This window comes from Peromyscus leucopus, chromosome 22, assembly GCF_004664715.2.
Source record: "Peromyscus leucopus breed LL Stock chromosome 22, UCI_PerLeu_2.1, whole genome shotgun sequence".
NCBI classification, from domain to species: Eukaryota; Metazoa; Chordata; class Mammalia; order Rodentia; family Cricetidae; genus Peromyscus; species Peromyscus leucopus.
The window spans coordinates 8825014-8850723 of record NC_051081.1 but is presented as its reverse complement, the minus strand read 5'-3'; the positions used below and the strand labels follow the sequence as shown (position 1 = coordinate 8850723).

The 25710-nt window shown below is 38.8% G+C and overlaps 1 protein-coding gene across 3 annotated transcripts; it reads right to left on the bottom strand.

Annotated features, from left to right (window-relative positions):
- Positions 1 to 17073: 17073 nt before the first annotated feature.
- LOC119086425 (zinc finger protein 501-like) lies at positions 17074 to 25115 on the bottom strand. 3 transcript variants are annotated; one of them, XM_037197927.1, is made up of 4 exons: positions 24705 to 25115; positions 24303 to 24429; positions 19215 to 19341; positions 17074 to 18412 (listed from the first exon to the last, which is right to left on the bottom strand). In XM_037197927.1, the coding sequence occupies exons 2-4, from the start codon at positions 24330 to 24332 to the stop codon at positions 17160 to 17162; spliced, it is 1410 nt and encodes a 469-aa protein (XP_037053822.1). In that variant the 5' UTR covers positions 24333 to 24429; positions 24705 to 25115; the 3' UTR covers positions 17074 to 17159. The 3 variants fall into 3 exon arrangements, with proteins under 3 accessions (XP_037053822.1, XP_037053824.1, XP_037053823.1); XM_037197929.1 differs by having other exon boundaries at positions 24303 to 24373; XM_037197928.1 differs by having other exon boundaries at positions 24303 to 24361.
- Positions 25116 to 25710: the final 595 nt, after the last annotated feature.

The window sequence follows — 25710 nt, the reverse complement described above, 5'->3', positions numbered from 1 at the left end:
CTCTGCCACTCAAACCCAGACACCTGTGGCCAGCCCTTCCCCACAACCCCATCAGACTACATAGGCACAGGCATAGACCACACTATTTGGAAGAACAGACACAGGCACAACACACACCTCTTTAAGAACAGACTACATAGGCACAGGCACGATCCATACTAGTTGGAAGAACAGATGAGTAAATGCCAGTGTAAGAATATATTCAACAACCAGAGCAAGATGGCACCACCAGAGCCTAGTGATCCTCCAACAGCAGGACCTGAACATTCCAATGCAGTAGAAACACAAGAAAATGGCCTTAAAAATAAGTTTATGAAGATGATAGAAGCCCTTAAGGAGGAAATAAAAAAAATTCTCTTAAAGAAATTGAGAAAAAGAAAAACAAAAAATTGGAAGAAATCAATAAATCCCTTAAAGAAAGCAAAGAAAAACAGACAGGTAAAGTAAACAGTTCAAGACTTGAAAATTGAAATATAAAACACAAAACACAAACCCAGAGATTCTAGAAATGGAAAATATGGAGAAGCAAACAGGAACTACAGATGCAAGCATCACCAACAGAATAAAAGAGATGGAAGAAAGACTCAGGTGTTGAAGATACCATAAAGGAAATAGATTCATCAGTCAAAGAAAATGTTAAATCCAATAAATAGTTAACACAAGACATCCAGGAAATCTGAGACACCATGAAAAGACCAAACTTAGGAATAATAGAGATAGAAGAAAAATCCCAGCTAATAGGCACAGGAAACATAGTCAACAAAATCATAGAAGAAAACTTTCCCAACCTAAAAGAAGACATGCATATAATGGTACCAGAATATTACAGAAAGTGAAATAGACTGGACCAAGAAAAAGTCCCCTAGCCATATAATAATCAAAACACTAAACATACAGAATAAAGAAAGAATATCAATAGTTGCAAGGGAAAAAGACAAAGTAACATATGAAGGCAGATTTGTCACAATTATACCTGACTTCCCAATGGAGACTCTAAAAGGCAGAAGGTCCTGGACAGAAGTTTTAGAGACACTAAGAGACCATGGATACCAGCCCAGACTGCTATACCCAGTGGAGCTTTCATTCACCATACATGGAGAAAACAAGCTATTCCTTAACAAAACAAGATTTAAACATTGCCTATTCACAAATCCAGTCCTACAGAATATATTTGAAAGAAAACACCAACCCAAGGAAGTTAGCTGCACCCAGCAAAACACAGGCAATAGATAACCTAACACCAGCAAATCCCAAAGAAGAGAAAAACATACCACCACCACCATCAAACCAAAGTTACAGGAATTAACAATCACTGGTCATTACACATCTCAATATCAATGGAATGAATTCATGAATAAAAGGACAGTGGCTAACGGAATGGGTATGAAAACTAGATCCATCATTCTGGTGCATAAAAAGAATACAAATTAATTTCAAAGATGGACATTTCTTCAGAGTAAGGTATTGGGAAATGATATCCCAATTAAATGGACCTAAGACTCAAACCTGGTGTAGCTATCCTAATATGTAACAAAATAGACTTCAAGCTAAAATTAATCAAAAGAGATGGAGACATTGCATACTCATGGAAGGAAAAATCCATCAAGAGGAGGTCTCAATCCTGAACATCTATGCCCCAAATATAAGGGCACCCACATTTATAAAAGAAACATTACTAAAGCTCAAATCACATATCAAACCCCACATATTAATAGTGGAAGACTTCAACACCCCACTCTCACCAATGGACAGGTCTGCCAAACAGAAACTTAACAGAGAAACAAGGGAACTACCAGATGGCTTAACTCAATGGACTTAATAGACATCTACAAAACATTTCCTCTAAATACAAAAGAGTATACCTTCTTCTCAGCACCTTATGGAACCTTCTCTAAAACTGACCACATACTTGGTCATAAAGCAAATCTCAATAGGTACAAAAACATTCTAATGACCCCCTATACCTTATCCATCACCATGGGTTAGAGTTCAGAAACAACACAAGCTACAAAATCCTACAAACTAATGGAAACTGAGCAACTCTCTACTGAATGACCACTGGGTCAAGGAAAAAACAAAGCAATTAAAGACATCCTAGATACAGATTGGAAAGGAAAAAGTCTAAATCCACTATTTGCCCATGATATGAATGTATACAAGAAGTGACCACAAAAGTTCAATCAGGGAACCCCTACAGCAGAGAAAACATTAATGTGGCAGAATACAAGATTAACTCCAATAATTAGCAGCACTTCCATATACAAATGATAAGGAGGCCGAGAAGGAAATCAGAGAAACAACACCCTTTACAATAGCCACAAATAACATAAAATATCTTGGGGGTAACTCTAGTCAAACAAGTGAAAGAACTGTTTGACAGGAACTTACCTTCTCCACATTGATTCAAAATAGTACCTGAAGTTCTAGCTACAACAATAGGAAAACTAAAGGAGATCAAGGGGATACAAATTGAAATGGAAATTTCAAAGATTCATTATTCACAGATGATGATAGTATACATAAGTGACCACAAGAATTACACCAGGGATAAACACCTTACAAAAATGGCTGGCTGCAAGAATAACTTAAAAAAAATCCTTCTATATACAAATGGGCTGTGAAGGAAACCAGGAAAACAACACCTTCCACAAGAGCCACAAATTATATAAAATAACTTGGTGTAACTTTAACTAAGCAAGTGAATGACCTGCACAACAAGAACTACAAGTCTTTGAAGAAAGAAATTGAAGAACATATCAGAAGATGGAAAGATAGCCCATGCTCATGCATTCACAGGATTAACATAGTTTAAATGGCCATCTTGCCCAATTCCTATAGAAATTCCAACACAATTATTTATAAACCTTGAAAAATTTTTTTCTCAAATTCATGTGAAAAAAAATCCAGAATAGCAAAACAACAATCCTGTATAATAAAAGAACTTCTAGTGATATCAACATCCCTGATTCCAAGTAGAGTCCTGATTTCAAGCTCTACTACAGAGGTATAGATATAAAAACCTCCTGGTATGCACATAAAAACAGACAGGTTGATCAATGGAATCAAACTTGGGACAGACATAAATCCACGGACCTATGTGTTGTTGGTTGTTTTTTTTTTTTTTTTTTACTCGTTGGTTTTTTTTGGAGGACCCACCACCCAGCTCCCAGTGAAATACATATGGAGCCTTATTATTACTTATAAATGCCAAGCCTTAGTTTGGCTTGTTTCTACACAGCTTTTCTTGACTTCAATTATCCCTTCTACCTTTTGCCTCTGGGCTTTTTCCTTTTCTTATTTCTGCATCTGTTACTTTCACTCTTAATTTGTGGCTAACTGTGTGGCTGAGTGGCTGACCCCTAGTAGTCTCCTCTCCTTGTTCTTGCCCCTTCTTCAATACTTTCCTCCTAGATTTCTCCTCCTATTTATCCTTTCTGCTTGCCAGCTCTGTCTATTCTTTCTCCAGCCTTGATATTGACCATTCAGCTCTTTATTAGACCAATCAGGTGTTTTAGACAGGCAAAGAGTAACACAGCTTCACAGAGTTAAACAAATTCAACATAAAAGAATCCAACACATCTTTGCATCATTAAAACAAATGTTCCACACCATAAACAAATGTAACACATCTTAAAATAATATTCCACAACACCCATGGACACTTAATTTTTTTTTTACAAGGAATCAAAATTATACACTGGAAAAAAGACAGCATCTTGAACATATGGTGCTGGTCTAGATGGATGTCATTATGCAGAAGAATGCAAATAGCTCCGTATCTATTGCCCTGCAGAAACTCAAATTCATGTGACTCAAAGATGAAATGAAAAACTAATACACTGAACCTGATAGAAAAGAAAGTGAGGAATAGCCTTGAATTCATTGGCACAAGAGTTAGTTTTCTGAAGGGCAACAACAGGGCAGTCACTAAGAACAATAATTGATAAATGGAACCTCATAAAACTGAAATATGAAGTACACAATAGGACAAAATGGCAGCCTATAGAATGGGAAAAGATTTTCACTAACTCTACATCTGACAGAGGACTGATCTCCAAAATGTATAAAGAACTCAAGAAACTAGATATCATCAAACCAAATAATACAATTAAAATAAAGGCTACAGATCTAAACAGAATTATCAGCAGAGGGATCTCAAATGACTGAGAATCACTGAAAGAAATGTTCAACATCCTTAGCCATCAGTGAAATGCAAACAAAAACAACTCTGAGAGTCCATCTTACACCTGTCAGAATGGCTAAGATCAAAAACTCAAGTGACAGCTCATGCTGGCAAGCATGTGGACCAAGGGGACACTCTTCCATTGCCTTTGGGAGTACAAACTTATACAGCTACTTTGGAAATCAATATCATGGTTTCTCAGACAATTGGGAATTGATCCACTCCAAGACCAACCTATACCACTATTGGAAACATACCTAACCGATGCCCCATTAAATCACAAGGACATTTATTTGCTTAACTTTGTTCATAGCACCTTTATTTATAATAGCCAGAAACTGGAAACTACCTTGGTGTCTCTCAACCAAAGGATGGATAAAGAAATTGTGGAACATTTATACAATGGAATATTACTCAGCTATTAAAAACCATGAAATCACAAAATTTGCAGACAAATGGATGGAATTACAAAAAAAAAAAAAAACTCGAGTGAGGTACCTAAGACCCACAAAGACAAAGATGGTATGTACTCACTTATAAGTGAATATTAGCTGTAAAGTAAAAGATAACCGTGCTACAATCTACAGACCCAGAAAGGTTAAATAATAAGGCAGGCTCAAGGGGGGAGGGTACCTGAATCTCCCTGGCAAGGAGAGTTAGAATAGACATCATGGATAGAGGAGGTGGTGGTAGGGGCAGGTAGAGGAGAAACTAGGTAGGTAAAGAGGGAGGGAAAGAGTACTGGGAGAGACAACTGGAATTGGCAGGGGGTCATCCCATGGACAAGCAAAAACCTAGTACAATGGAAATCCCCGTGAATCTTTGAAGGAGACCCTAGCTAAGACTCCTAGCAATGGGGATATGGAGTTTGGAATGGCCATCTTCTGTAACCAGGTAAGATGTCCAGTGGAGGTTTTGGGACACCAATCTAGCCACATAACCTTCAACCTGCAATTGGTCCTACTTATAATATGTGCTGTGGTAAAGGCTGGGCTGAAATTGTAAGAGTGGCCAAGCAATTACTTGTCCAGCTTGAGTTCCATTCAAGGAGAGGGAGGCTACCCTTCACAGTACCTCAAGGGCCAGGACCCAGAAATTGATAGCCAAGAAAGGATAGAACTAAATATGTCTCACAAAAAAAATCAATGAAATGATTCTTAATTACATTCTGCTATACTCATAGATTGGTGCCTGGCCAAATTTTCATCAGAGAGGCTTCAACCAGCAGTTGATGGAAACAGATGCAGAGACCCTCAGCCAAATATTAGGCAAGTCTCAGGGAATCCTGTAAAAGAGGGGAAGGAAGATTGTAAGAGCCAGAGGGGTCAAGGACACTACATGAAACCCTACAGAATCAAGTAACCTGGGCTCATAGAGGCGCACAGAAACTGATCTGACAATGAGGGAGCCACCATGGAACTGACCCAGGCCCTCTGCATATATGTGACAGTTGTGTAGCTTTGTCTTCTTGTCAGACTTCTAACACTGAGAGCAGGTGCTGTCTTTGACTCTTCTGCTGGCTTTCAGGAACACAGAACTCATACTGTGTGACCTCATCCAACCTTCAACTTGATATGCCGTGTTTGGTTGATATCCATGGGAGGCCAGCCCTTCTCTGAACAGAAGTGGAGGAGTCGATGGGGGCAGATGGACTGGGAGTAGAGGATGGAGCAGAAACAGCAGTCAGGTTGTAAAAAATAAATAAATAAAAATTAAAAATTAAAAAAGGTTGCCACGGTTGTGGTATCTCTTCACAGCACTAGAAAGCCTCATTAAACACTGGGTTACAAGTATGAGCCAAACACAGTACATTCACCAAGAGTTCTGTGTTACATGAATGACCTTCCTACATACAAGAACCATGTTTGTTAGGCTACTCATGTCATCCTCGCATAGTACATGCACCATATGTAGTGATAAACTGATCTCAGTCTCACACAGTTCATGTACCATAAGTACTGAAATTAAGGGGTATTGTCCCACAGCATATGAACCATGAATGTTGGGTTTTTTCCATGGGACCACCACCATACATACACCATGAATGCTGGGTTATCATCTTGAGCCTCACACAGTACATGCAACTTGAGTACTGGGTTATTGGCATGAGCTTTCCACATTTTATGAACCATGACTGCTTGATTGTCACACAGTACATTCATGAGGATGGTTGGGATAAAGGCATGAGCCTTCTGGCACAGCCATAGCTGATGGGAACAACAAACATCAAAAAATTAGCACAGCTGCTTGACAAAGATCCAGCAGAGCAAAGTCAGATAATTGCCACCATGACATTTTTGGTTTTGATCTCCACATGTTGCATACATGGGGGACTTTTAATATTTTTACAATTTGGGGATATTGGGTTGATGGAAATTTTCTTAAGAATCATTTATGCCTTCTCCCAGGAGTACTGCTTCTATGCTTCTCCAGGAAAGTCCTGAGTGTACCACCCCTCCCACTTTTAGGGGGATATCCTTATCTACTTGAAGGTCTTTCTTTCACCTTGGTGGTTATGACACATAATAAGAAGCCAGAGATCTCTTTGTGAGGCTCTGAGATATTCTTGAAATGTCTCATCTTCCCCTACACTTACTCAGAAACAAGATAATCAAAACAAAGTAAACTTTAAAAGGTCAACAAGACTCAGTGGGCTAGAGGAATTGGCTACAGATCAGATTACAAGTCCCTTCCTACTATACACTCAGGTGTCCATGTGGCATATACAGCAACAAAGTCAGATTAGCAAAAGTTACCTCTTCTCTACACAGAGACCTATAGGGATGAGCAAAGAACAGTGTGGAAAGATGATAAAGGAAAGTGTCAGGACCTCCCTTTGTTAGAGAACTTAACTCATGCAAAGCCACTGTGGTATCTTATGACCAAGGAACAAAAGAAGGTCAGAACTAGATATATAAATAATTTCTGTGAATATATAAGACATAAAACATTGTATTATGCCATATATTAAAAAATAACTGCAGCAGCTTTAGCCTTAGAATGCTTGTTGGGCACTCTGACCATTAAAAGTTAATACACGGGTTGGGACATGGTAATTTGCTTAGGATGGCTTGCAGGTTTTTTCTCTGTCTAGCATCCTTGAAGCCACAAGAAGTGCCAGCCTTAGAACAGGCTGTTATATGCCTTTGGATTCTTAAAATATGGTTTTTGGGGTTGATGATTAAAATTATTATAAAAGATAATCAATTATAAAAGATAATGATGACTAGACTTGAGGGAAAATAATTGTAAAAGATAACTCTTTTCTCTCATGGTTTATCAATGATGACTAAACTTATGACCCTAGAAGTGCAAGAGTAAAGGTTAAAGATATGATATGATCTATGTTTAGAACAACATGAACCTAACCCTGCTTACTGAATTCTGTATAAATAAATAAGCATTCTGACTGCTGGCTAGTCAGGCTGCAAGATTATCTCTACCATCATGACTCACTCATCCTTCCCTGGCCAACTCCTTACCTCCTCTCAGGTACCTGGCCACTACCAGTGCTGGCCCCAGGCAGCCTAGAACAATAAATTATACATAGTTGCTGCATTACATGCATGAGCAAAGCATAGTACATGCACCATGAATGCTGACTTACAGCCATGAACCCTCCTGAATACATACAGTATGCTTGCTGACTTACTAGTTTGAGTTCTGCATAGGTCACTTACAAAGAATTCTAGGTTATTATCATGAGATGCCCACAATACAATGCAGTATAAGTTCTGGATTACTGTGTTGAGTCTCACACAATACATTCACAATTGGTGCTAGGTCATAGGCATAAACCGACCACAGTACAAAACCATGAATCTTGAGAACTAGATATAAGCCTCCACAGTACATTTACCATCGGGGACAGATTGAAGCCACAGGGCCCCATAGTACACACAACATGAATTCTGGGTTGTAGGCTCAGACCGCCTAGAAAAAAAGAACCATGTTTTCTGGGATACTTCTGTTAGCCTCATACAGTACATGCATTATGAATATTTGGATACAGGCATGAGCCTCTGACAGTACATGTACCATAGGTACTGACATGCTGGTGTTAGTCTCACATAGTACATGAGCCATGACTGCTGCATTAAAGTTGGATTCTCCCACAGTATATGATCCACAAGTTTTGGGTGATAGCCATGGGGCCAACATAGTGCATGCAAGAAAAATGCTGGGTTACAGGCATGAGTATTCTACAGATATACACTTTGAGTGTTGGGTTACTGGTGCAACTATTTTACATTTCATAAACCAGGCATGCTTGAGTAGAACAGCATTCATGATGATTGTTGAGTTATTAGCCTGAGCCTCCAACAGTACAAGCACCCTGCCAAAGTTCATGTATCATGAATGGTGCCCCATGTATGAGCTAACAATAGTTCTTGCATCATGCAGGAGTGTTGCATTACAATCATGACTAAGCTACAGTACATCCTCCATAAATACTGGCTTACAGTCATCAACCCCACACAGCACATACAGCACCAGTGCTAACCTAGTGGTCTGAGTCTCACACTAGGAATTCTATGGTATTGGACTGAGGCACCCAGAGTACCTGCCCCATGAGCTTTGGATTACTGAGTTCAGTCTGACACAGTACTTCCACAAAGATAATTCCCCCACTGGTTGGGGGGAAAGCTACCTAGCTATATATGAGCCTGTGAGTGAGGGAGACAGTAAGCAGCTTGTTTTCTGCTTCACATTTCTGATTAACTTCCTGGCCTTATCTCGTTCAGTGATGGACTGCAACATGGAGTAGTATGTAGTGGTATTTAAGTCTTTTCCAATAGCAATCTCTGAAGTGTCCAGAAGAAAGATGGGGCCCCACAACAATGACTCTACCCAGTTCAGAATGACACCATGGTATTCATAAACACTAGTTAGTGATCAACCTTGGACTGAAAACTCTCCAAGATAGTCCCATAATAAGATCATACTACTCTTCTAGTCAGAATCTCAGGCAACCTTACCCATTACTCTGAGACTGGCTGCAGAGTCTACAGTTAGTCCAACTGAGACCTAACTATCTGAGCTTTCTTACAGGACCCCACAGAGATACCATCACCCCCTGAACAGCAGGAAGCAATTCTAAGAAAACAATATCCCTTTTCCCAAAGGTTTCATGTTTCTCAGGGTTATGAATAATGGTTATAGGGTTGGGGATAGAAGACAATATTGTACTCTGGACTTTCCTTAAGAAAAGAAAAAAAGAATGGATAGGTATAGGATATTAAGGTAGATTATTATATATACTGGTAAGCTAATTTAGTAAAGTGTCAGTCTTAGATAAATTGCACTGTTATGGATTCTTGTATATTGATACAAATGTAAATTATTTTTATATTCTTATTTAAGACAAATTGTATATTGATACAAATGCAGGACTATAATTGTAATGTACATATATTTCTACTCTTATTTGAAATGTTTGTGTATTGATACAAATGTGAATTTATATTTGTCATACTATATGTATGTTCTACCTCTGTTTAGGATATTTTGTATATTGATACATATTTAGGATTATTGTCATATTGCACATTGCACTATCCATTCCTATCTCTGCTTTAGCTATTTTGTGTATTGTCACAATTTTGAGGCCATTGTCCTTCTACTGTACTTTTGCTTACAGAGTGTTTACCTTGTTTACACAAAGCCTTAGTCCTTAGGTTATTTAGGTAGATAGGACTTACAGATGTATAGTCACCTATGCTTGTCATCTCTATAGTTATGTTAGTTAAGTTGTCCAGATTTATAGATAAATAGGTCAGATGGACAGATAGTCTTCAAACACTTCATAGACCTAGAGAATATGGCATTTAAATAACCTAGAATTCTGTTGACATGAGAAATGATTGCCTCTTGCAGCACCAATGTGATCCCAAGAGAATGCTGGACTTCTAAGACATTTCCATTTGGATGTTTGTCTTCATATGGCCTGCTGGGCAAAGAACTGCTCTTACCTTGACTGATGACAGTATGAGTACTTTCCCTTCAAAATGAGTGGGACACAAGGATACGTGACTATTGAACTCTGCAAAAACAAGGTGAGATATTCTTTCAAAATACCTGCTTCTGAAAATGATCTCTCAGATACTCTAGGCCTGTAGCCAATTTCAATGTGCCAACAATGCTGAGAAACTTTAGGTCCAGGCTGCCAACTGTTTCTGTCTACTCTCACAAGATTTTTGAAAGTTATTTGAGTCCTGTTTTCTCAGGTATTATTATGTTCCTTCTCAGGTCTTTGATGGAGTTGAAGACTAGATAGTTACAGTTATAATCTTCTCATATCTTAGCTAAAACATATTAGTACTAGAGTTAGAATCTTCGAGATAGGACAGTTATTAGAGTAACCTCGGTAATTTGCCATTTACCTACATTCTGAACATTTCTGGACATTTATCATGTCTTTCTTGTTTGATGTTATTCTTGTTGGTTGTAGTTCCATTTTTGTTTGTGTTATTACCCTTTGTTTTTCCTGGATAATACTTGATAATCATTCTTATTGTATATAGTTTGCATTAAGATTAGAACCTTCTTATTTAGACAAAAAGGGGAAATATAGTGGTATTTGCTCCACCCATGAGCTTGGGCTATATGGCCCAAAGGAGGTGGTGCTTCCTGCCCTTGTACATGACCTCTTAAAGGGGTTGGAGAAGGGTCACATGCCCTTCTCCCTGCTCCTGCCTGTGGAGTGAATTCAATCTTAGTCAGATCCGAGGACAACTTCTGCTGTCTATTCCATTCTGTAATCATGAGTGTATTTCCTCAATTTATATCTTAATAAATTCTGTTACCCATTTAATAGACTCATATGGATGGATCGTAATAGTGGTAAGCTGAAATAATGCTTTCTTCTGCAGGTTGCTTTTGTCATGGAGTTGTGTATGGCAACAGGATGAAACTCGAACACACACATACATGTTAACTGATACACAGATGCTGAATTCCAGGACAGAGGGACTAAAAAAGTTTCCCAGTTGGTAGAGTGTTTGCATAGCATGAACAAAGACTACAGTTTTATCTCCAGTATCTCATAAATCAGGAGAGGTGGTTCACACCTATAATCCCAGTAGTAGCTAAATGAAAGAAGCGGGATTAGGAATTGAAGGTCATCATCGGTTATTGTGAGTTCAAAGCAAGCCAGGAATTAAATAAACAAATAAGAGAACAGAGACTCACAGGGGGTTCTAACTGATCTACTTCCTTTAAGCACAGAGGCAGAATAAGGGCAGGAAAATGCTGTGTTCCTTCAAAGGATTGTAATTTTGTCACATGTCTCACCTGAGTAAAAGGACCAGCAGGTCTTACCCTCATCTCATATCTCCTCAGCAGAAGCATTTCTGTTACAACAGGTAACTCGAGTTCTCTAAAAAATGTAGCAACTAAGTCTAATTCATTTTGAGCTTTCTTTAATGCCAGATAAGCTTACTCCCCTTGGGGTACATATGGGTGTGGCAAGCCACAAGAATATATCATAGAGATTCAGCTGTGTATAAAAGCTATACTTTGACCGGCCATGGGTCTGACAAAAGGCACACCATTTATTATGAATATTTGGTGCTATCCAGCTTTTAATATTTCAGCTGTCTTCTGCTGTGAAATTCTTGAGTGCCCAAATATTTCCAGACCTGCTGAAGTTCTAGGTTACTAACTCCCCAGCTGAGCCGAGGAGACAAGCTAGCTGGATGCATAACTTTGCTTCCTGTGCAAATGAAGCTCAGACCCTCCCCCTGCCTCAAGGCCTAGCAATTGACTGAGAACAAAAGAGGTTTTTACATATCAAGGAAGAAGGTAGAACAACCTTCCTGAGGAGCCAGAGAACTGAGTGGCCAGGGAAAGAAAGGACAGGCATTTTCTGTAGAGTGGACAGAACATCATGGGCAGAGAGAAGAGTGGAAGGCAGAGGTTCCATAGAGGGTAAGCAGATCTCCAGTAGGAATTTCTGAGAGCCAGGAGTAGAGAATGGTAGAGATGGAGAATGAGGAAACAGAGGACAAAGATGAGGATGGAAGCATAAGAGCTTAGTTGTTAGCAGACTATGAGAGGAAAACAGAAGAACTGAAACTATGTAGGTAGGATTTCAGATGAGAGAGATGAAGTAGATGGAAAAGAGCTTGGTGTATCTAGAGTTATTTCTGCCCTGAATGCCTGATGGAGCTATAGCTGTATTGAAAGAATTTTATCTTAGAGGAATAAAGTTAGCAGACATAAAAGTATTGTGAGACCAAAATGAGCCATCTTAGAAATAAGACCAAAATGCTTTCACCCTAAAATTAAGGCCTAAGATTTCTCCTTTTGAGAACAGGCCAGAAGTTACTGAGACCAGTCAGTTCAGATTCCAGAAACCAGGAAGTGTAAAAGTACAGAGTCACAAGGTAGTCAGGAGGTAATGGCTGCCGGACTATGGAATGTCCTCTCCCTGGCCCCCTAGGCAACTGCTTGACCATAGAATGTCCCAACCCTAGTTTCCATAGTGACTGTGTAATCACCAGATGCCCCCATCTGGGGGCAGCCAATGAAAAATGGTGGTGGGCAACTACTTCCTTAGAAGGAAAACTGAATTGTGATTTCTGGAATTCCTAGAAGCGAGCCAATCAGAATTGTACCTGTACTAGCACCCCTAAATGGTGTAACCTTGTGACTTTTCCCTTTAAAAACTGAGCTTGCAGACAGGTGGGTGCTTCCTCCAGCCTCCACTGTGTTGGATGTATTGGACGAAGTCCCTGCCTAGGCTTGTATTGCTTTTGGATATCCAGAATTAAACCTTGCTTTTGCATTCCGGTATGCTCGTCTTTGGTGGTCTCTCTGGGGGTCACGATCTGGGCACAACAGTATAGTGTATGTATATTTTTTCCCTCAGCTATCCCATGCCAGACATAGCAAAATAACCAGGACACCTGGGGATTCAATATCAGAAGCAGAAGAAGTTCTCATTGAATGTGTACAGTTGACACAGGCATGGTCATACCAAGGATTCCAATGTCTCATACCCATGGGAATGGCAAAGCCTTCCCCTATTCAGTCTTAAAGAAAAGCAAAAGTCCTCCCGAGGACCATATATCAATGTTGACAGTATGTAAAACTTATAATCACAGCTTCCTTCTCCAGGCCAACTACAATCTGACCCAATTTCCCTACAAAGACACTAAGACACAACACCAAAAAGATTAACACTGTGCTGGATAATTTTATGTCAACTTGACACAAGATAAAGTCATTTGAGAGGAGGGAACCTTAAATTTTAAAAGAAGTCTCAATAAGGTCTATCTGTGGGTAAGCCTATAGGGCATTTTCTTAAATAATGATTGATATAAGAGGGCCCAGAGGGCATAGTCCATTGTATTTGGTGCTATCCTGAGCTGGTGGTCCTAGTTCCTATAAAAAGACAGGCTGTGCAAACCATGATGCTTTTGGTCATGGTGTTTTATCACAACAGTAACCCTAAAACATCTTGCTTCCCCATTTAGCTGTATAAATTACCCAGCTCCTCAGTTCAGATTCAGATGTATTATTAAAACACACACACACACACACACACACACACACACACACACACACACACACACACACACAGAGTTTCCTTAGTTTCTAGGCTACATATGGTGTGCCTCCATAAGAGGCCATGGACCTACTCAATACAAACTTTTCTGTATGTGTATCTTTCATTTATTCATTCCCTGCTACTCAATTAAGGTTAATATGTAAGCAAAATGAACAATAAACCTTTATTCATGACTCCATCCTCACCCATTAGGTGCAAGACATACTTCAAAAATCAGGACCGTGAACAAACACTGCCCTTGTGAGATGTTCAGACAAAGGAAGTTCTTGTGTTTCCTTAAGTGATTGAAGCAGATTACTGTATCATCTACAAAAAAGGTCTCAAGGTCTTGGGATTGCCCCATAACACCATCCATCCATCAACACCAGTCATCCATCCTTACCAGCATCCAGGTTTGTAATTGAGAAGACATAGAGAGAAGGGCATACTAAGAAGCCCTTATTATTATGGCTCTATAACAGAGCTTGAGGTCAGGAATTGTAATGCCTCCAGAGATGGCTTTATTGTACAGGATTGTTTTAGCTATCCTGGGTTTTTTGTTTTTCCATATAAAGTTGAGTATTGTTATTCTAAATCTGTGAAGAATTATGTTGGGATTTTGATGGGGACTGCACTGAATCTGTAGATAGCTTTTGGAAAGATTGTCATTTTTACTATGTTAATCCTACCAATCCTTGAGCATGGGAGATAGTTCCATTTTCTGATATCTTCTTCAATCTCTTTCTTCAGAGATTTAAAGTTCTTGTCATACAGGTCTTTCACTTGCTTAGTTAGAGTTACCCCAAGGTATTTTATATTATTTGTGGCTATTGTAATGGATAATGTTTCTCTAATTTCTTTCTCAGCCCATTTATCATTTGTATATAGGAGGGCTACTAATTTTTTTGAGTTAATCTTGTATCCTGCCACATTACTGAAGGTATATACTATCATATCATCTGTATATACTGCAAGTTTGACGTCTTCCTTTCCAATTTGTATTCCCTTGATCTCCTTTTGTTGTCCTATTGCTCTAGCTAGAACTACAATCACTGTATTGAATAAATATGGGGAGAGTGGAAAGCCTTGTCTTGTTCCTGATTTTTTAGTGGAATCACTTTCAGTTTCTCTCCATTTAATTTGATGTTGGCTGTTGGCTTGCTGTATATTGCCTTTATTATGTTTAGGTATGTTCCTTGTATCCCTGATCTCTCCAAGACCTTTATCATGAAAGGGTATTGGATTTTGTCAAAAGTATGTAAAATGAAAAAAAAATTCTTAAAAAAGGCATATTCAACAAATATTTGTTTAAATTTGTGGGGGAAAAAAAAAAAGAAAAAGAAGCCAGAGCCACGTCAGGCATGGTGTAGCTTAGAGATGAGGATGCTTAAGTCTGCAAGACCAGTTTTGTAGGCTCTGAAGGACTGTCTTTGAGAAAAAGGAGGAAATGACAATTCCTACTATTAGTTCACAGGCAGGATGTTTATTAGCTCCAGGGAAGTATCTTGGGAAGAAGCATGGTAGAAGCAGAACACAGCACATGGAGCTCTGTCCAGACATCAGATAAACTGGTGCTGAAAGGAGCTTCACATTGTATAGCCAGGTGGCCACACCTTCCACCTGGGTTGACATCAGCCAAAAACTTCATGACTAGGATGCTACCCTCAGCGAGGCAAACCCTGAAAGTAGCTGGGAAAGCAAGTATGTCCACTAAGGTTCCTCCTAAGAAGGAAGAGCAGAAACCAGTAAGAGAAAGCAGTGCTGGCTCTCTTTTACCCTATTGTTCAAGGGAAGTTTTAGATAAGACTGCATCCTCTGCAGAAATGCATGGCATATTGGTACTTGTCTATTTTGCCCAGGTAGAATCACCTTATTCTCTTTCTATAAAGAGTACCTTACCTTTGTGAAAACGTGTCTGCAGCTTGGGTGGTATGAAAGGGAACTGACAGAAAGAGCCTTTCTACTAATAACTATATGGTATGTCAGCATGGTACAGCAAAATAAACACCATCCTGTAATCACTTGTAATCGAGTCAGTGGGATCATATTGGAGGTTAAATTTGCAACTCTGTTGACATGTAGGAACTTCAATGCTGGCAATACAAAAATGGTTCCAAAAAACATTTTCATAGTCACTCAAAAACAAGAATTCTCACCCACAAAAATGCATGAGAGGTTCATATGTTCCTTTTATTTCTTAATTGTATTATCCTGGCTTGTATGATGTCTCCAAATCTGTTTGTATTTCTATATGAATCTTCCATAATTAATGTGCAAATTATGTTGATTAGTATTTTTCCTACTGCATTGAGTACTGCTAAACTAATTTTCTTCACACTTTTGGGGTTTTCTAGTTGTACATGACCACACATGTTGCATTATTTCTATTTATAAGTTTTCACTGGTGAATCAGTGTTTTAAAGGTGGATAAGAGTTGAGTATTAGTATTGGTGTGTGTGAGTTCCTTTTGGATCAATTTTCAGATGAATCTACACTTTAAGCACTAGCTTTGACAAATGCAATGCATTTTGGGGGTTTTCTAGAATGGACCTTATAGGGTGCATTAATAATGAGGCATTAATTTAACAAAACTGTGAGCAAATTGTTTTCTCCTCAATATCAATTTTCTGGTGGACAAAAGTTTTGAGGAAAAATTGTGGATTCATTACATGTTTTATAATATGCTTTTCCAAGAGAAATGAAACATGCATGTGTATTTACTCATAAAAAGAAAACAACTGAAAAAGAACGGATGTCACTGAAGTTCATCTTGTTGAATGAATGAGTTTTATTCAGGTTACTTACAGGAATATGTGACAGGAGTTGCTTACAGTAATAAAAGGGGCTCAAACAGTTGCTACCATGAAACTCCAACCCACCTTGGGATACAACTTATGAACAATGGACACCCTGAGCCCACTACTCATGTGTAGGCCTGTCTACATGTTGGAGGGTATCATTTCTTGGTATCTCAATTCATCAGAGCTTCTTCTAAACAGCATTACTGGTCTGAGTTTCTTCAGGGAACTTAAGCATAAGAAATCCTATGTTTTGCAGACTTCCTGATGATATATGAAGGTGTTATTTTTTTGTGTTATTACCTTCCCTTCATGATGAAAATGTTAGTCTCCAGAAAAAATTTTAATCAACATTACCTTCCTGTTTTTACCACTTTGCATAAATTATGCAGTCTTTGAGGTCAAGAATAAAATGTTTTAATGAATTTTTTTCTACATTTAGAATGTTTGCTCAGTGCAAACTATAGATATTTTCTAAGAGTTCAACATTACATAAAGGCTATCTAATGTTCATAATATTTTGTCATAAAATAGTGTCTTTTAAGTACAGAGCTTGGAAAAAAACATACACAAAGTCATTTCCAACAGAAACTTTTCTCCCCAGGATGAATTTTCTGATAGATCCTTAGCTGTGTCTGCTAGCTAAAGCATTAGTGACATTAGCTACAAGTTTCTCTCCTGTATGAACTCTCTGATGTTTTTTAAGAGTTGAGGCACACATGAATGATTTCACACATTCACTACACTTGTAAGGTTTCTCTCCTATATGAAGTTGCTGATGTATTCTAAGTTCTGAAGCACTTGAAAAGGAGTTCTCACATTCCCAACATTTGTAAGGTTTTTCTCCTCTATGAATTCTCTCATGACTTCTAAGACCTGATCTATATTTAAAGAATTTCTCACATTCACTACATTTGTAAGATTTCTTTTCTGTATGGCTTTTCTTATGTGACTGAAGATTTGAGTTACATGCAAAGGACTTTACACATTCATTACATTTATAAGGTTTTTCTTCTGTATGAAGTATCTGATGTCTTTTAAGATGTGAGGTATATGTAAAGGATTTCTCACATTCCCTACATTTGTAAGGTTTCTCACCTGTATGAATTCTCTGATGTTTTATAAGAGTTGAGCCAGATCCAAAGGATTTCTCACATTCCCTACATTTGTAAGGTTTCTCTCCTGTATGAATTCTCTGATGATTTTTAAAATTTGAACTATTTGTAAATGACTTATCACATTCACTGCATTTGTAAGGTTTCTCTCCTGTATGAATTCTCTGATGATTTTTAAGAACTGAATTATATAAAAATGACTTCTCACATTCACTGCATTTATAAGGTTTCCCTCCTGTATGAATTCTCTGATGATTTTTAAGAGTTGAACTACATGTAAATGACTTGACACATTCACTACATTTGTAAGATTTCCCTCCTGTATGAATCTTCTGATGATTTTTAAGAGTTGAACTATATGTAAATGACTTCTCACATTCACAACATTTGTAAGGTTTCCCTCCTGTATGAATCTTCTGATGATTTTTAAGAGTTGAATTACGTGTAAATGACTTCTCACATTCACTACATTTGTGAGGTTTCTGTCCTTTATGAGATTTCTGATGTGTTCCAAGATTTGAGCTACATCCAAAGGATTTTTCACATTCACCATATTTGTAAGGCTTCTCTCCTGTATGAATTCTCTGATGGTTTCCTGTAGTACCACTGGTGTTATAAGGTATACACTGAGATGATTCACAAAGCATTTTGCCAAGGTCATTATTTTTGTAAGACTTCTCTTGGATATTCACGTGCTGATAGACAGTACTATTTGATCCTTGATCCATGATGTTCTCATATTTACCACATATGCGATGTTTCTCTGGAAAGTGAGGACAAATAGGGATAATAGGAACTGATGAATGAGTAAGAGATTCAATACTTGAAGTTCCCTAATGTAAACTAGCATTTACTAGAAGCAGAGCTCTCAGCATAGGCCTTCTGTGTTTTACTATCATTAACTGAACAGTAATAAAAACCACTTTAGTCTCCATTAAACACAAGGATCACTGAAGGGGCTTCCATCCTCACATGAAATGGATATTTTGAAGAACCAGGAAAAATGCATGATTGAGAAAGCATCATATGTGGATTATTTCTATGCAGAGTCATACTGTGCATCCTTGCCTGACTAGGAACTCACTATGTATCCCAACCTAGCCTGAAACTCATCATGTTCACCAAGACTAAAGATATAGACTAGATTCCAAAAATTAATCAATGAAACAAACAAAAACAACAACATAGCTACCACAGTATTTTCTCTATTTTAAAACTTCCTCATTTTTAAATCAAAAGAGGTGAATAGTTTGATTCAATAGTAAAATGAAAATATTCCAATCACTAACAACACTTCACTGTATTTCTATTCTCTGAATATTCAATATTCTTTAAACTTTGAAGTTTTCAGTTAAAAACTAGTTAAGAAGGCTTGACAGATCACAGTAGATAGCATTTGTTGCTTTTGCAGAGTATGCAGAAAAATGTAAAAGAAGTTATGTTTATTACCAGAATTTCCCTCATTTCTGGTAGTCATAGAATGTTCATGGAGTTTATTTAAAAACAATAGCAAATAATAGGTAAATCCAAACAATGAGTCAGGAATTCTACAAGAGCATTCTTACCTACAAAAATGAGATTTCTGTAATTCTCCAACATCACATCAATGTATAAAGTTCTCCAAGCAGAATCCAGACATTCCCACTCCTCCTGGGAGAAGTCTACATCCAAATCCCTGAATGTCAACAGATCCTGTAATAGAAAATTACCCATTTACCATGTGCTTTGAGCAAAATGCTTTCCTATGGAAAAGAAACATAAGGAATGACAGACATTTTTGGGATGCAGATGAGGCATGACAATTATTAAAAGACTAAAGTTTTCTAGAGGTTGGACAAAAATGGGTTAGCAATTTTAAGCACAAGCTACTCTTTCAGAGGACTCACATTCAATTCCTACTACACAACTGAGTTTAACTCCAGTTCCATGGGATCCAATGCTCACCCCTTGTCTCTGAAGGCAGGATATAGATGGCAGTCATGCATATATTTTAAAGTAAAAATGAAAGTTAATTTTAGAGAAAAATACTTTCTAGAATACTTATACTGTTTTTTAAAATCTCTGTAAAAACAGGATGACATTGAGATTTGGCAAACATCAAACTTTTGGGGAGTATGAAATAACTATTTGAGGTATAGATGTGTACCTTCATGAGGGGCATTTTGATATCAAACATTATCACTGTGTCTAATCTCACATGGAAAAGTTATGATAAGCAAAACTGCTTCCAAATGTTTCTCCTATAGTCCTGCTCTCATATGGCTGCTGGCTCAATCTGAATCTTGGCCTCACATGATGCTGTTCTAAAATGCTCAGTTGGGATACTGTAGCCCAGCTTCAACGCTGTACCCTTTGTAGGTCAATATGGAAGGCAAAATTCAGGGATGAATTCAAAGTCAATGAGGTCTGGTTTTTTTTTTTTTTACTGATGAGGAAGATCAGTAAGAGTGCATAAATCCCATGTTCTAAAATACACAACAAAGTCAAATAATCTGTGATGTTAAATTATGACACTACTTTGACTGCCATGAAATAAATAGAAAAATCAGTACTAGATACTGTTATTCCACAAGCCAATATAGATGAATAACAATTTCAGAAATTCCATGTATGTTTTTACTACAAAATAGTTAGAGAAATTTATATGAATAAATAGCCTATGTGACATATGAAGTAGAAAGATCTGTGATCAATAAGAATGCACAAAGTTTGTCAGAATTATATTAATTCTTCATTAAGTATTTTGCTGGCTATGAGATCAGCTCAATTTAAAATTTGAATCTTGTCATTTTAACTGTGTTCTTTACTTGAATATTTGAGCTCACTCATCTAAGAGAATTTTAGATTGCATGAAAATTGTCATTTATTATTGTTCTTTTATATTTCACAAAGAAGACACAAGGTTATATCCCCACTCCTTCAAAAATGTCCATGAGAAATGTAAAGCTGGAGGGTAGAGAAAGACTTCAATGGTAGAAAGAACTTGCTGTTTTTGCTGGGAAACCCATTTTAATTCTATCTACACATGTAACAGCTCACCACAGTACCTGATTCCAATGCCAAGTGTTTGGTGCCAACCTCAGGACTCCATATTCACCAGGCAGAAATGCAGTACATATAAAAACATGCAGAAAACATTCACATATACGAATACATTGTATTTAAAAGAAAGAAATGGAAATCTGTCCATTGCAACCTCACTTCAGAATCTCCACCTGGTACTCCACTACAGTAACTTTCAGGAAACAAAACCATAGGATGGGGAAGCTTTCCTCCTTCCAAAAGAAAAGAGAGCAAAATCATTAAGAGAGGCATTCACTGAGGCTAGAAAATTGATGGGTTATGCACAGCTCTAAGACAACACTTTCTAGACAAGTCTTCTTCATATTTCACATGATGTAATATCAATATGGGGCCTGCTTTGCTTATAGAATTCACTGTGGTACAATGTCTGAAAAATAAAATGAAGGATAAAGAGAAATTACTAAACTATTGAGAATTTACCACTGACATTGGAATAAAGAGAAGGATAAGAGCAAGAAATCTCCTGAGACAAATATATTTCAGGTATTCAAAAACTGTGATCCCAGTCCCCAACTCAGAGACTCCATGCTTGATCAGAGGTCATGCAGGCCACCAAAACTTCAGGCATGCCATCTGCCAGAGGACATTTACTCACTCTTTAGTTGCCTGACCACCCTACTCTCAACCCCCTCCCATCTTCACTATGGTGTCATGTCCCTGCCCACAGCTCAGACAGAGGCCCCCTACTTGAGGAGATGTTATGCTGGCCACCAGAAATCTAGATAGGTTACCCACCACAGACCACCTCTACTCTCTCAGTGCCTGCCCAACCTACCCCCAACATTCTTTACCCTCCTCCTTGCCCTGTCCTAGCCTCTGACTCAGGCAGAGACCCCTGCTTGACCAAAAGCCATGCTGGTCACCATAAGACCAAATAGGTCAAATGCCAACAATATTCCCCTTATACACTCAGTGCACTTCCCATTCTCAATTTACCCACAACACCTCATCACCATGTCCGAACCTCCAACTCAGGTGAAACCCTGCTTGACCAGATGCCTCCCCAGACACCAGAAATCCAGTCCTCAACATGGATGAAGGACACATGCTCAACCACAAGCCACATCAACCTGGAGACCAGAGATAATACAGAAACCAAAAAACACCCATCTGACAAAGATAAACTCAGAAACTGACACCTGTGCTTATAATCACCACAAACCCAGATGCCTAGATGCCAGCCCAAGAGCACAATCAACAACAGTCAAGGCAACGTCACCACCAGAGCCCAGCTATCTTACTACAACAAATGTTGAGTATCTCAACACAACTGAAGCACAAAAAAATAAAGACATTAAAATCATATTTATGGAGGTGACAGAAGTCCTTAAAGAAGACATAAATAAATCCCTTAAAGAAATCAAGAAAATACAAACAAAAACATGGAGAAAATTAATGAATTCCTTTAAGAAAGACAAGAATAAACAGTTGAAGGAAATGAATAAAACTTTTCAAACCTAAATATGGAAATAGAAACAATAAAGAAAACACAAACTGAAGGAATTCTGGGAATTAAAAAAAAGTAAGTAAACAGGAGCAAAAGATGCAAGCATTACCAAGAGAAGTCAACACGTGGATGAAAGAATTCCCATGCAGGGATTACCCTGGGAGGAGGAAATAGATTTTGCCAGCTGACTAGGGGCAGGTGGTAACTGAGAAATGATCTACCTCAAGGCCCAGCTATAATACCTTTGTGTATATACCCAAAGGATGCTCCACCCTACCACAAAACACTTGCCCAACTATGCTCATAGCTGCATTATTCACAATTAGCCAGAAACCAAATAACTGATGTCCTTCAGCCAAAGAATGTATAAAGGAAAGGTGGGGCATTTACACAATGGAGTATTACTCAGCTGTTGAAAACAATCACATCATGAAATTTGCAGGTAAATGGATGCAACTAGAAAAAATTATCCTGAGTGAGGTAACCCATTATAACAAACACTCACTTAGAAGCAAGTTGTTAATAAAGGTTAAGTATGCTACAACCCACAGACCCAGAGAGGATAAGTAACAAATTGGACTCAAAGCTGGATGTATGGATCTCCATGGGAAGGGGAAATCGATTATCCAGATGGATTAGGAGGGATCAAGTAGCAGGGGAGGGATGGAGGAAGAGAGTACAGGAGAGCGGCTAATGGAATTGGAGAGCACTGGTGGGCTATGTGGAACCTTAGTGCAGTAGAAACTTCCAGAATACTATGAGAGTGACTCTAGGGAAGATTCCAAGTAATGGAGGAAATAGAGTCTGAACTGGCCATATTCTTTAACCAGACACCTTCCAGTGTTGAGACTGGGACACCAACCCAGCCACAAAACTTTCAAACTACAGTCTATCCTGACTGCAAGATATGCAGGGACAATGGAAGTGTACAACTTTTGGGAGTGGAGAGCCAATGACTGGACTAATTTGAGGCCCATTGTACAAAAGGGAGTCCATGCCCAACACTGCCAGAAGACCAGGAAGCAGAGGCTGGAAAGCCCAGAGACCTGCAATAGAAAAAAACAAAAACAAACAAACAAACAAACAAACAAACAAACAAAAAAAAAACATGTGTTCTAAATGATCCAAATGATATTCTTCTCTACTCATGGATCAGTGCCTAGCCTAATTCTCATCTGAAAAGCTTCTTCTGGTAGTTTATGGGAGCAGATACACAGCCAAACATTAGGTAGAGAGAGATCCCCATGAGGTCCCTTCCCTCAGAGCACAAGGCATGTTCTTTTCCAAAAGGAACTGGAGGAGGACAGTGGGGGAAGTGGGGAAGTGTGGGAAGAAACTGGGAGGAATGGCAGGAGGGGAACCGCAGTTGGTTGGGATGTGTTGTACGTGAGGAAAATATAAATCAGAATTAAAAAGCTGAAAAAGGAAAAAAAAAAAAACCAAACACCTTAGAGGCACATCATCACTGAATGATATAAAATGCCAATGAGAAAAACCAGTATACTGCAATCTACATCTCATCACAGAAACATCAGTTTCATGGCAAGAGCAAGCCAGACCATTCCATCTATCTATCATCTGTCCACTCTATACTGCTGAAACATTTAGTATTAGGATTCAGACAGTGAGTCTCTTCTAAGTCTACTTCTCAATAAATTGTTCTATGATGCAAGGAAATAGTTTCATGTATTTGCATGGCCACATTCATAATCTTGGTTCTGGAAACCTGACCATCCCTGAAGTGTAACCCTTGTGGCACATCAGACTTTCCATCATCACTAATATATAAGGACACAGATCCATCCTCTGTAGAACTGTAGGGCAGCAATATATTTATTTCATTGATCATCATTCACAATGGACTCTCTTTCACAACTGCAGGTCTTAAGTCTATGAAAAATATTTGCCTCACAGTAGTAATGGAGAGAATATAAAATAGAACAAGGCTGTGCTATGTAGGTGACATGATTTAAAGACAATTTTGATAATCAGAGAAGAAAAAAGAAAAAAAGTCACAGGATATAAACACATCTGATAACATTGTCCAAGGCAGAGTACTAAAAGCCTTCATGACTTCAATATCAAAATAATTTTCAAGGAAATATATGGACACAACACTTACCTGGTGCTCATTTACAGGAGACACAGCCATTTTCCTTGTTCTTCTCCAAGTTTCTGTCTCTGGAACAAAGACTAGAACTCTTGTTCACATTTCACATCAAGGTGTAAAAAGCACAAATCTACAAATACTACAACCATGTTATGTGTGTTATGGACAATGTCATACCACAGGAAAAAATCCAAACACCCAAATGATACCAGGTCTTGTCAACATTCCTACAAAGAGGAGAGCATGCAAAATTATACTTAGAGTGCTAAAAGAAAATAACTCTCAGGTGGTGGGAGTCATCATGGTCTTCTTTCTGTTTCTAGGCCTGGCTATGGGAACAATATTCTTATTTAGGGCAGTTTTGTGACCATATGGGGACAGGGCTGTACTGTCTGCCTGCTTCCTGCTCATTACCTTCTCTGCCAGGGTCAATGAACAGAGGTCCAAAAGTTTGCTCTTCTACATGACTTATGCATTCTTCTGGTCTGTGCTGGGCCAAGATATCTGGGTTCCAGGGAGGGAGCCTCTGCAGATGGACTTGTCAATGGGGGTTCAGAGTGCCAAGGGTGCACAGGTTCTTACTAACAGCTCTGACTGATCTCTACTTAAGCCAAGCACAAGAAGCTCCTAGGCTGAGAGAGATCTGTCTCTCTGCCTGTCACAAGGATGGGGGTGGAAGCGGCAGGCCCGACTGGTGTATATGATCTGATGATGTTCCTTCTCCCTTCGTTCTTGTATGCCTGTTCTCTGTGTCTCCACACCTTGTCATCTTCCTGCCTTTTTACACTGACAGAAACTAGATGCCTTTGGAGGCTCTCTGACTAAATAAACTTTTCACCCTCCACAGCTCCCTGTGACCTCACAATGCTTAACCCCTTGGACAGGCTAGGAGGCTGGCAGCCTGGGTCTAGGGGCTGAACATGGCCCTAGTGTGGACCTGGGTATAAGGGGAAGAAGGAACCCTTGGGCCTCAGAGGGGCTGAAATGAAGGGACACACTAGAGCTAAGACAACCAGAGTGTGGCCCTTATTTAGAAAGGCCAATTATTTTTTCTCTTCTGCTCACTTTTTTTTAGGCAAGATGTAGCCCACAGTGACCCTGCATTCCATATGTCCCTAAAGATGACCTTGAACTGCTCTTGCTGCCTTCAGCTATCACGTGCTGGTATTGCCGGTATGCACCACCATGTCCTGGATCTGGGGATCAAATCCAGGGCTCTCTGTGAATGTTAAGCAGCACTCAGTTGAGCTACACTCCAGCCCCTTTCTAATTTCAAAGGACAGGAAATGGAGTTTCCTCTTCCCTGTTACATTCCCCTCCCCCCCAAACGCTGTTCACAGCTCCTGGAACAAACTGCTAAACTGGCCAGCACCACCCCTAGCTCCTGGCTGTCCTCCCGCATCCCTGTGCAGGAAAAGGC

Coding starts and splice junctions, on each gene's coding strand:
- LOC119086425 (XM_037197927.1), bottom strand. CDS start 24,332: ATGGCTGTGTCTCCTGTAAATGAGCACCAG. Junction 19,342..24,302: donor CTCCTGTAAATGAGCACCAG/GTAAGTGTTGTG, acceptor TTTCTATTACAG/GATCTGTTGACATTCAGGGA. Junction 18,413..19,214: donor CAGAAATCTCATTTTTGTAG/GTAAGAATGCTC, acceptor CTCACTTTCCAG/AGAAACATCGCATATGTGGT.